Source organism: Sus scrofa, chromosome Y, assembly GCF_054392235.1.
Source record: "Sus scrofa isolate SSC_HxYL_T2T_F1_AM1 chromosome Y, Sscrofa_HxYL_maternal_Yorkshire_Landrace_v2.0, whole genome shotgun sequence".
NCBI lineage: Eukaryota > Metazoa > Chordata > Mammalia > Artiodactyla > Suidae > Sus > Sus scrofa.
In genome coordinates this window covers 10,613,251-10,626,161 of record NC_139402.1, presented here as the reverse complement: position 1 = coordinate 10,626,161, position 12,911 = coordinate 10,613,251, and the positions used below count along the sequence as shown (strand labels likewise).

Sequence of the window (12,911 nt, the reverse complement as noted above, 5' to 3'; positions counted from 1 at the left end):
GAAAAAGAACAGAAATCATACAAAGTGTGCTCTCAGATGATAATGGAGTTGAACTACAAAGTCAGTTTAAGAAAAGGAGGCCTGGGAGTTCCCGTCATGGCTCAGTGGTTAACGAATCCGACTAGGAACCATGAGGTGGCGGGTTCAATCCCTGGCTTTGCTCAGTGGGTTAAGGATCCGGCATTGCTGTGAGCTGTGGTGTAGGTTGCAGACACGGCTCGGATCCAGCGTTGCTGTGGCTCTGGTGTAGGTCAGCGGCTACAGCTCCGATCAGACCCCTAGCCTGGGAACCTCCATATACCACGGGAACGGCCCTAGGAGAAAAACAAAGGAAAAAAAAAGAAAGGGAGGCCCGGAAATATCCGAAATATATGAGGAAGAGATTAAACCACATGGTTCTAAATAATACATGGGTCAAAAAAGATGTCTTAAAAAATCATTGTAAACAAAAAACTGAAAATACACCGTATCTAATTTGTAGAGTGCAGCAAAGGCAATGCTAAGAAATTTGTAGCAGCAAATGGACATGTATGAAAAGATCTATAATTATTAATCTGTTTCCTCTTTTTTTTTTTTCTCTCCTTTTTTTAGGGCCACACTGGCTGCATACGGACGTTCCCAGGCTAGGGATTGAATCAGAGCTGCAGCAGCCAGCCTACACCAGTCACAGCAACACAGGATTCAAGCTGTGTGTGCAACCCACACCACAGCTCACAGCAATGCTGGAAATCTTATCACGTGGTATAATATGGAAGAATCTGGAGGACACAATGGTAAAGCAAAACAGGCCAGTCATATAAAGACATACGCTGTTTCATTCATATGAATCTAAAGTAGATCTGACTATCTAAAGCAATCAAAATCATAGAAACAGAATGTAGAGAGGTATTTTCCAAAGTGGAGGGTATAGAGGGAGCAGTGTGGTGAGGTCTGTTGGAAAACTGCTGTACAGCAGGGAACTGACAGAAGACTATAAACCAACTATAATGAAAAAATAAAAACCATTTAAAAAAAAGCAACCAATATTGTTAACATGTCAACACTACCCAAAGCAATCCACAGATTTAATACTAACTCCCTAACACATCCTCAAAAGAACTGAGAACTGGAACTCAAAAAAGGAGTCTGTGTTTCCAAAAACGACCACAGTGGCACTATTCACAACAGCCAAGGGAAGAAAAAATTATGTCCACCAACAGATGAATGCCTAAACAAAAAAAGGGATGTATACAGACAATGAAATACCATTCAGCAACAAAAATAAAGGAGATTCTTCAATGTGCCACATGTATTAACTTTGAGTTTATGCTAGGTGAAACAACCAAAACACAAGAGGAGTAAGACTGTGATTCCATTTACATAAGGTACTGACCAACAGGCCAATTCACAGAGACAGAATGTAAATTAGAAGTAACCCGTGCCAGAGAGGTTTGGGAATTGGGAGTAGGTTACTGCTTTAAAAAGTGTGTTTGGGGGAGTTTCATCGTGGCTCAGCAGAAGCAAACCTGACTAGTATCCATGAGGATGTAGGTTTGATCCCTGGCCTCACACACTGGGTTAAGGATCTGGCGTTGCTGTGAGCTGTGGTATAGGTCACAGACGAGGCTCACATCTAGCACGGCTGTGGCTGTGGTGTAGGCTGGCAGCTACAGCCCCAATTTGATCCCTAGTTGGGAACTTCCATATGCTGTAGGTGTGGCCCTAAAAAGCACCCCCCCCCAAATAATAACACGTACACACACACACACACACACACACACACGTAAAAATACACATGTATGTATATATAAATATGTATATTATATATATGTACATATAAATACATATAAATATAAAATACATATACATATAAATACATATAAATATAAAAATACATATCTATATCTGTATCTGTGTCTGTATCTATATGGGTGATGCAAAATTTAGGAATGGTGATGACTGCCAAACCCTGTAAATGATTTTTTTCTAAACCAGGGCCGCATTTGCAGCATATGGAGGTTTCCAGGCTGGGGTCAAATCAGACTGCTGCTGCTGCCAGTCTATGCCACAGCCACAGCCACAGCAACGCAGGATCTAAACTGCCTCAGTGAGTGAGGCCGAGGATCGAACTCTCATTCTCATGGTTACTATTCGGGCTCCTTAACAGCTGAGCCACAAGAGGAACTACCCCAAACACTGTAAATTTCTTAACACCACTGAACTGTTCACTTAAAAGTCATTAAAATGTCAATTTTTTATTATAAATAATCACATATTTTATCACAGTTAAAAAATAGTGGAAGGAAAAACCAACACTGGCATTTTCCAGAGAGGAAAACACATTTAGGTTAGGAGAATTATTCAATACATGTTTCCTGAATATCAAAGTGTTACAGAGACAAGTAAAAGGTTTCCTTACTTGACTTCTGAGATAACTGTGATCAAAATTCATTCATGTTTGCCTAAAGAATAAAGTCAGCTTTCTGTCAAAAAAAAAAACAAAAACAAAAACAAAAACAAAAACAAAAAACTTACTTGCTGGGACAGTGCAATAATAAGTTAATGACAAATGTCTGCCAGGACTTTTCTTTACTAAGAGCATCCAGGGCTGTTGGAATTAGAGCAAAACATAATGTCATCACTTCCAATGCTTCACAGCAAACCTGTTCATCTTCCATGTCTGGTCCTTTGCTTGCATTAATGCTCTGTAAAATTAAGATGAGGAATAAATTACAAGTGCTACATTTAGGAAAAATTCCCAAACCTTCTAGTTAGTATTTAAAACTTACCTACACTCACTCAAGACCATTTGTTTTCAGCCGGTAGCTTATGAGACCCTTTGGAATATACCGCAAAGGGGATTTAAGGAGCATGCTCAGTAAGCGCTTATCTCTCTGGATACGGGTATTATATTTCTGCATCTATCATGATTCCCTTTTAAAGTATAATTCCAGCACTGCACTTGGTTTTTTGATTAGTTTTACTGTTTTGCTTCTCTAAAATGTCATTTTATTAAAAAAGCAATTAACTTACATAAATGTCGAGGAAGGTTATGAAAGACTTTTCCAACCTCAAATAAATTCAACTCAGTAGCTAATAATTTTTTCTCTGCCTCCACTTATCAAAAAATAAAATTTGTATAATATACGTCTGGAACAGAATAGTCATTAAAATACTCCAAAAAGGGAAGCCGTACAATTCCATTATCCACTTTCTTCTTTTAAACATACAGAAGTGACTACTGGAGATAAGTATACAGGATAGAAAATCGACAAGCTAAACAAAGCCTCATTTCTGCAAATAATTTGCTAATTAAATGAGGAGCAGGGATAGGAGTTCCTGCTGTGCTTCAGTAGGTTAAGAATCCACTTGCAATGGTTCAGATGCTTGTGGAGGCCCAGGTTTGATTCCCAGCCCAGTGCAGTTGGTAAAAGGATCCAGTGGCACTACCAGAGCTGTGGCCAGATTCAGTCACAGATCTGGGAATTTCCACATTCTACAGGTGTGGCCATAAAATAAATTTTTAAAAAATGAGAAGCAGGGACAATACCTAAATTGTGGAAAGTGTTTCTGCTTTTGAGTGTTATAAAAGAGGCAAGTAAAATACTTGGATGTCATGATTCCATACCAGTTACCAAGATCTACATGGGACAAAGAAGTTGAAGAAAGAAGGATAATTAAAGGAAACTGAGAAAAATGCCAATTCTTTCCAGCACAATTTTATCTTAGCTTCTAATTCAACCCAGCGAGAAGTTTAAAAATATTTTAGAAAAGCTGTCTTACCATGATGCCCTAAGGCAGTTTATTTTCAAAATAAAATTGTATATATTCTTACCTTAACCACAGCCATAAATTTATTTTAAACCACTAGATATAAGAGACATGATTTCTAAAGATGGCAGACAAGATGAAATTTTAGTCATATGCACAATTAATGCGCACATAAAATAAACATGCTTCCGTAATAACTCTTACCATCTCATAAATTTTAGTGATTTCTTCATTAGGGCTAAATATTAGCTCTAATGCCCCACATCCTGATGCCCAGATGATTTTTTGTATGGCTCTAAGTACACAAATATCAGGCATATATCTTGAAGCCTGGAAGAAAATGAGTAGTTAAAAAGTGCTGATGGAATAACAGAGTGAATAATAAAAAAATCAAAACTTTAAAAAAAATTATGACAGCAGTAAAAATGGCAGTAAAGTAAATATGCTCTATGCTTTAAGATATCATTTTCTGTATCTTCATATCAAGTCATAAACTATATGTAGATGAAGCAAAGACATATTTACCATTAAAAAAACAGGTTCACTATGAAGTATGCTTCAGGTTATCATGTTAAGATCTACTCTGGCTCCAACACTTTTCATAAGAATTTTACAAAGACAGAAACTAAATTATTCAATCATTCCATTCCTACATGTTATTCAGAAATTAGAAAATATAAGCCAAAGAAGCACCTGTGATTTATTGAGGAATTTTCAAAATAGCTCTATTCCGCTTAGTAAAAAAATTAGAAATAAACACAAACGTCCATCAACAGAACATAAAATGCAGTATTATTCAAAATGGATAAACTATTTATACATAATGAACACTGATAAATTTCTAAACTATGCTTACTGAAACAATACAGACACAAGAGATATATAATACAATTTTATATGCGTAAAATTCTTAAAACTGACAACTACTCTACAGGGGTAAAAACAGAACAGTAAATGCCTGGAGACAGGAAGAAAAAACTTAGGGGCTGACAGAAATAATGCTTCTTGACTGTATCATTGGTTTAAACATTACGTCAAATTCAGCATGTTTTATTTTGATCTAGCTTATACAGTTTAAATTATAGCTCAAAAAGCTATTTAGGAGTTCCCATTGTGAAACAAATCCGACCAGTATCCAGAAGGATGCGATTCTATCCCTGGCCTTGCTCAGTGGGTTGCTGCTGGGAGCTGTGGTGTACGTCATAGACAGCTTGTTGCTGTTGCTGTGGTGTAGGCCAGAAGCTACAGCTCCGATTTGACCCTTAGCCTGGGAACTTCCATATGCCACAGGTGCAACCCTAGAAAGCAACAACAACAACAAAAAAGCTTTTAAAAAGATTTAGGAGTTCCCGTCATGGCTCAGTGGTTAAGGAATCCGACCAGGAACCATGAGGTGGCGGGTTTGATCCCTGGCCTTGCTCAGTGGGTTAACGATCCGGCGTTGCTGTGAGCTGTGGTGTAGGTTGCAGACGCAACTCAGATCCCGCATTGCTGTGGCTCTGGCATAGGCTGGTGGCTACAGCTCTGATTAGACCCCTAGCCTGGGAGCCTCCAAATGCCTCAGGAGTGGCCCAAGAAATGGCAAAAAGACAAAAAAACTAAAAAATAAAAAAAAATTTAAAAAAATAAAAAGATTAGTACTTTTTAAAGTACTAATATCTGCAGATATTAAGTACAAATTTAATAAATTTCAGCTAAAATAAGACAGACTCTAAAGCAACAATCTCTGCACATTTGACCTCAGACTGTGATAACTATTATTTATGAATAGGTAGAGATTGTGTCAAGAGTAATAAAAACATAAACCACACAGGTCCCAGAAAGTTCAAAGTTGAATACAGACCTCATCAGATATTTGCTGAGCAAGACGTATTGATATGTTTCTAAGCATGCACTCAGATGATGGATTAGGAATGCTCTGAAGGGCATTTTGTAGCACCACTGCTTGATCATGAGTAACTTGGTTAATCTGAAAAAAAGTTAACTTATTTTTATTTAGAGTAAAAAAACCTGTACACAACTAAACTTCAAAAACACATGGAATTCCCGTGCGGCTCAGTGGAAATTAATCTTACCAGTATCCATGAGGATGCAGGTTCCATCCCTGGCCTCATTCAGTGGCTTAAGGGTCCAAAGTTGCTGTGAGCTGTGGCGTAGGTTGCAAATGGTGCTCAGATCCAGCATTGCTGTGGCTGTGGCGTAGGCCAGCAGCTGTAGCTCCAATTCAACCCCTAGCCTGGGAACCTCCATATGCTACAGGTGTGGCCCTAAAAAGACAAAAAACGAAAACAAAAACAAAAACAAAAAAACCCTAGCATAATGACTTTTCTTTTAAACAAAACCCACAATACTATTTTTCCACCTAAAAAACTTAGTAACTATAAATATCAAACATCTAGTAATTACTTAAATTACCCTGATTAAGAACCAGTCCATTTCTAAGGAAAACAAAAACTGTATCCCTAAGCCATTTTAATCTTTAACAATCTTACAAAGTTACCAGTTACTATGTAAATAAATACTCAGTTTTAATGAGAATTGGATGCCACATACAACCTTTGCATCAACACTCTGCATATCCTGAGGACACCTGGGGATTGTGCTTTAAGGATGCTACTATGGGTAAAGAGAGAGTCTGTGTTAGTCTACAGGTATTGTGGTCATGGTGGGAAAAGAGGTGGACAACATGCCAAATAAATCTGTTTTATAACTACCTGTCTTTACATGTCTTTCAGGTATGAATTAACACAAGATTCAACTGAAGTATTTGTGAGCATTAAAGCAACAGAAAGGCCAAAAAAAAAAAAAAAAAGAGAGAGAGAGAAATTGAATGAGGTAACCTCTGAAGTGAGTGTAATCAGAACAGAATATTTATATTTCAATACAAATATAATTTAATAGAATGAACTGAACATGCATTCTCTTAAGTCATAGAAGATATTAACTTTAAAAAATTAAATATTAACCACAAAACTTATTTTAAAAATTTATTACCGGAGTTACAGGATCTGCACCATCTACAACTGGATGACAAGCTTCTGCTACAGCTCGAACATGGCCATAGCCTATAGCAGTTAGCAAGAGTTTGGCTATTTTAAGACCACTAAGGTAAGCACCCCTTCGTGTTTCGGTATCTGTATTTGGCAGAAAGTTATTTCTTGTCAGCATACTATACACAAGGCGTAAGCCACCACTTTTCAAGAAGTGATACTGAAAGTCAGAGGAGTCATCTGCCAAAGGTGTACCAGCAGGCATTAACAAGGCATAAACTACCTGGAAAAAAACAACAACAACAAAACGGTTGGGTTGCAGTAGACACTGTATTACAGATGTTAAAAACTGACTTATGACTTCTATTTCCCTTATTATTGTTAAGAAATTCTTAACTATTTCAAAAGATTACACATGATCATATTACTACACGATGTAAAAAGTTTGATTTTGAAAACAAACAAACAAAAAAAACCCTAACCTCTGTTAGGTATAGGACTTGGGAAGCAGAAGGACCAAAGAAAAGTGAATCAATAGACTGTCCAAGGTTATTTTCTCCAAGTTTTGCCTGGTCCAAACAAATAGCTCTTAATTTTTCTACTGTTGTGCTATCTGGAAAAAAAAAAAAAAAGACACAGACTGAAGTAAAATATAACTCATTACATTGTTAATATTTCATGTTTAATACAATAAAGAGTACTAAGTATGAAACATCATCTATAAATTCAATTAAACTGAGGTGGCAGTTCAAATGTTACATGCTGTAATAAGATTTGGACAAATCTGGACTCTTTAGCTGTCAACCCAACATAGGAAGGGAACAACAGTTCCCTATCCAGAGACTTCAAATCAACATGTCCTCCTTCATCCACTGAAGACAAGAAAAACAAACAAAAACCCCACAACACTGGAAAGGAAATAGTACTTGCTATTTTTCAGCTTTATTAAAAATCCTGAGTTTCAAGTACACCTTCAAAAGAAAATGGCAAAAACCCAGTGATTTCCTAATGTACTTAAAATAAGAAAAGCTATTAACTTTTTGCTGTATCTTAAATATGCAAAGCTTTTAAAAAAAAAATGACAATGAATACTACAGAGCCTAGAGAAACTCCTAACAAAAAGGAACTCAAAGATCTGCTGAAATTTACAGATGATGATGGTTAAGATGTACAAGATTTAGCGGGAGCAGAACTATGAATCTTAAAAAAGGTACAGCAGTTTTACAACAGGTACCAGTTGTTAAAGGACTTACTTTCAACTACAATCCTTCTATGGAAGGAAATCTCCATGTCACACAAAGATAGCAACATGTCTACGACCACTGCAAGATTTGTTTGATGATGCAAAGAAAAAGAAGGAACACCTTCCTATATCAACGTTTCTAACTAAATCAAATGCAGATGTGAAATCTCAACTTTCTATAAAGACTTTTAGCCTCAATTACTACCAATCCTGACATTAGTATTATTGATGTCCTCCAAGTGTCAAAGTCTGCAATTGGAACCCAGTTTTTCCAACACAGATGATCCTTTTGATATACCAACAGAAGGTTCAAGTTATCCTGGTATTTCACAATTTAGCCATAGTACCATATACTTCATTGCTTCATGACATCTGCACTATATGCACTATATAGCAACCACCATCATAACCACTGTCACCACAAAAAGGTTAACACAGAAAACCAAGATTTTGGTAAATGTTAACACTGCGTGTGTGGTTTTTCTGCGAGAGGGTGGGGAAGAACGAATTTATTATTGTCTCTACTAATCACAAATAAATTTTAGATATTATTTTACTTTTTTATACATTTATCTACTTTACTCATATTTTCAAAGCATCACTTTTGGCTTTTACGATCCTCTTTGTAGAATATTTGTTTTCTATTTCATTAAATGTTTCCATATTTTTATTATTAATTTCCTCCTATTTTCTTTCTTTTTTTTTTTTTTTTTTGGTCTTTTTATGGCTGAACCCACAGAATATGGAGGCTAGGGGTCAAATCAGAGCTGTAGCTGCTAGCCTACACAACAGCCACGGCCACAAAGGATCTGAGCCATGTCTGCAACCTACACCACAGCTCACAGCAACACCGGATCCTTGAGCAAAGTCAAGGATCAAAGCCGCATCCTCATGTATACTAGTTGGGTTCATTACCACTGAGCCACAATGGGAACTCCCTAGACGTATTTTTTAATTAATAGATAACTAAGTTTTCTATATGCACTTGTGTTCAAAATATTCTACTTATTCAATTACTTTTCTTTCAAGTTGTTAAAAGAAAGCAATCTAAGGGTTGAAAGAAAGATTATGTTCCTGTTAGTGTGTACCATGTAGGAGCTGACACTCTGCAATGAACAATAACAGACTTTTCTATAATTATTCACTAAACAATACAGAATAAGAACAATTTATAGACCATTTACATTGCATTATGTATAAAAAGTAAGGGAGAGATGATTTAAAGTAAATGAACAGAGTCCTGTGAAGGACCTGGCATTATCAACTGCTGTGGCTTGGGTTTTCTGTGGCGTGGGTGTGATTCCTGGCCCAGGAACTTCTACATGTTCCTGGGTTCCTGGGTGTGGCCAAAAAATAAAATAACAAAAACCGTAAAGCAAACAAATAAAAGTAAACAACAGGACGTGCATAGGTTATGTGTGAATAAACACACCCTTTTATATAAGGTACTTGGATATAATGCTATTCTTGGAAAGAATCAAGAGAAATCAAGAGAATGTAACGTCAAGCAATATATATTTCCCATTGCTGTCAAAGTTAAAACAAAAGGTAAGAAACCTATCTCTATATAAATTTACAGCAAACATGTTTTCCAAACTCAAACCTCAGTTCCCATAGCACTTTCCAAACTTTGATATAAGTATAAAGTAAATCTCCTATAGGAAAATGTAGCTAACTGTGCAACTGAAGAGCTTCATACCATGCCAAAAAAATCCCATGTGATTAAACTACAATGTAATGACACGCTAAAAATCAAATATTAAGAGAAGAATTAATTAAATTTTATAAATGCCTTTTAATTCTTACAATGCTCAGCGTTCCCACTGTGGCTCAGCTATCACGAACCCAACTAGTTCGTCAACCCAACTAATGCATGAGGATCCCTGCCCTTGCTCAGTGGGTTAAGGATCTGGCACTGCCGTGAGCTGTGGTGTAGGTCGCAGACACAGCTCAGATACGGCTTTGTTGTCGCTATAGTGTAGGCTGGCAACTGCAGCTCCGATTCAACCCTAACCTGGTAACTTCCATATGCTATGAGTAAGGCCCTAAAAAGACAAAAAAAATTTGTTACAATGCTCACATAATAACTACCAGTTATTATTCATAAAAACCATCTCAAAGACAAAATAAAAATTTAGGTTTTAGAGATAAGCAAGAACAAAATGAATACTTAACAACTGAGTTTTTAATTTGGAAGAGAAACTTTGAATCCTAACAAAAGAAAATGTTGTCACTCCCTAAAAAAATTCTGTAATTCTCAGTAGTAGGTCACTTTCATAAAAACTGTACTATATGATTATTTTTTATAGCTTGAACTTTGCTATTAAAAACTTTTGCATAAATTTGTTTTCCTTCTCATTATATAAGTGCCTGCATGATAGCTTTGATTTTGTGTCTCTTGGCTCACAAAGCTTAATATATTTACTATTTAGTATTTAACAGAAACCGTTTTCTACTCTCTTTGCTAAAGAATGTTCTGGAATTACTAGTGAATCTTGAGTGGGTCAGTCAATTAAATATTAGAACTACGTCAGTGTAGGAGTTCCCATTGTGGCCCAGGGTTAAAGACCTGACATAGTGTCCATGAAGGCGTGGGTTCAATCCCTGGCCTCTCTCAGTGGGTTAAGGATCTGGCATTGCCGGGAGCTGTGGTGTAGGTCAAGAATGTGGCTTGGATCTGGTGTGGCTGTGACTGGCGTAGGCCTGAAGCTTCAGCCTCTGATTCAGGCAATAGCCTGGGAACTTCCATAGGCTCAGGTGTGGCTATGAAAAAAGAAAAAAAAAAAAAAAAAAAGAAGAAGAAAAAGAAAAAGTCAGTGTACACTTTATAGTTTAGCTATTTAGTCTGCAGTAATAGTTTAGCTATTCAGTCTGGGGACTGATGGGTTGACCAGCCCAAATACTCCCAAATGGTTAAAGAAAGAAATAGTACTTTGGGGAGTTCCCATTGTGGCGCAGCAGAAACAAGCTGGGCTAGTATCCATGAGGACAGGAGTTTGATCCCTGGCCTTGCTCAGTGGGTCAGGGATCTGGGATTGCCGTGAGCTGTGGTGTAGGTGGCAGAGGCGGCTCAGATCCAGAGTTGCTCTGGCTGTTGTGCAGGCTGGTAGCTACAGCTCCGATTTGGTGCTTAGCCTGGAACTTCCACATACTGCAGCAGTGGCCTTAAAAAGAAAGAAAAAGTACTTTGTAATGTATGCCCTAATTTTCTGTCATTTTGTGGTGTCCCTTTTATAATAATACATGCACTGTTTTGCAGAACATGGGGTTTAGGGGACCACAGATATCCTTTTATAGTAGAAGTAACATAAAATGTTCACATAATTAAAACAAACTATATGAAGTCACAAGAAAAAAGAAATGGTGGAAGTACTACATCAAGCCAAAAAAGCCAATGACGGGTATATCCACACGATTTTCAAAAAAATTCAAATAGTGTAAGAGAGGCAAAATGATAACTAAAATGGATGTACTTTGGTTTCAGCAGTGGAGGGGATATGACGAAGGGAATGTCATCATTTGGAAAGCGTAGGGAATAAGATGCACACATTGTACCAACCATGTGGCTCTGAAGTCCTACCATTTCCAGAAGCTGACCTGTGGCAAATGTGGCTACCCTGCCAAGTGAAAGAGAAAGTATAACTGGAGTTCAAAATCCAAAAGACCAAATACCACTGGTATTGGTCAAAAGAGGCACCTAAAAATTGTATATCATAGATTCAGACATGGATTTGGTGATGGAGCGACACCTAAACCCAAGCGGGCAGCTAGTGCAGCATCCAGTTCATCTTAACAATTTCAGCAAAGTCATGCAATAAATGTTCAGGTTTTAAAAACTTAAAAATAAATTAAAACTAAATAAATAAAAACAAGCACACTCTGATGCATAAAAAGTTTTCAAAAGCGCAAATTAAAAAATGAGAAAAGTCTCAGCAAAAAATGTTCAAATCCCTCACATCTGAAACAATTAACTGATTGACAAGGTCCAACAAGTAGCAACCACCAAATAAAACAAAACAAAATAAAAATTCACCGAAAAGTAACTCTTAAAATTTTTGGAGTTCCCGTCGTGGCTCAGTGGTTAACTAATCCGACTAGGAACCATGAGGTTGCGGGTTTGATCCCTGGCCTTGCTCAGTTGCTTAAGGATCCAGCATTGCAGTGAGCTGTGGTGTAGGTCGCAGACGAGGCTCGGATCCCCCGTTGCTGTGGCTCTGGTATAGGACGGCAGCTACAGCTCCGATGAGGACCTTAGCCAGGGAACCCCCATATGCTGAGGGAGCAGCCCAAGAAATGGCAAAAAAGACAAAAAAAAATTTAAAATTCAAGGTTAAAAAAAAAAAAAAGCTTCTCCATAGAAAAAAATTAACACAAATGGCTTTAGTCTCCCCAACAGTCAACACTGTTCTGAAACTATAATGGAATAAACTTTCATTCTGGGGTATGTGTGTGTGTGTGTGTATGTGTGGAATAAACTTTCATTCTTGGGGGTGTGTGGGGGGGGTGGGTGTGTGTGTGTGTGTAGGGTGGGGGAGTAAACTTTCATTCTTGGGTGTGTGTGTGTGTGTGTGTGTGTGGAATAAACTTTCATCCTTGGTGTGTGTGTGTGTGTGTGTGTGTGTGTTCATGCCTGTACTCCCCGAATAGAGCAGTTCCCAGGTGAGGGGTCGAATCAGAGCTACAGCTGCTGGGTTACACCACAGCCACAGCAATGTGGGATCCCAGCTGCATCTGTGAGCTGCACGACAGCTCATGGCAATGCCAGATCTTTAACCTACTAAGCGAAGCCAGGGATTGAACATGCATCTACATGGATATTAGTCAGATTGTTTCCACTGAGCCACAATGGGAACTCCCAAACTTTCCTTCTTTTAACTCTATGCTTAAAATAAAAACTTTACCTGTAAAACAAACAAACAAAAATTTAC

The 12,911-nt window shown here is 37.5% G+C and overlaps 1 protein-coding gene and 1 pseudogene across 4 annotated transcripts in view; one reads left to right on the top strand and one right to left on the bottom strand.

Annotated features, from left to right (window-relative positions):
* Positions 1 to 12,911, bottom strand: part of LOC100625207 (ubiquitin carboxyl-terminal hydrolase 9X) — a 176,986-nt gene that overhangs the window by 59,179 nt on the left and 104,896 nt on the right. For all 4 annotated transcript variants that reach the window (XR_014836125.1, XR_014836124.1, XM_021080952.2 and 1 more), the window contains exons 22-26: positions 7,223 to 7,353; positions 6,745 to 7,023; positions 5,594 to 5,719; positions 3,955 to 4,080; positions 2,515 to 2,684 (exon numbers count right to left, since the gene is read on the bottom strand). Coding sequence is in view for 2 of the 4 variants with exons in the window: in XM_021080952.2 (XP_020936611.1) it covers positions 2,515 to 2,684; positions 3,955 to 4,080; positions 5,594 to 5,719; positions 6,745 to 7,023; positions 7,223 to 7,353 (832 nt within the window). In the remaining 2 variants the exon portion in view is untranslated. The remainder of the gene's footprint in view (positions 1 to 2,514; positions 2,685 to 3,954; positions 4,081 to 5,593; positions 5,720 to 6,744; positions 7,024 to 7,222; positions 7,354 to 12,911) is intronic.
* LOC146394359 (large ribosomal subunit protein eL37-like) lies at positions 11,481 to 11,776 on the top strand (annotated as a pseudogene).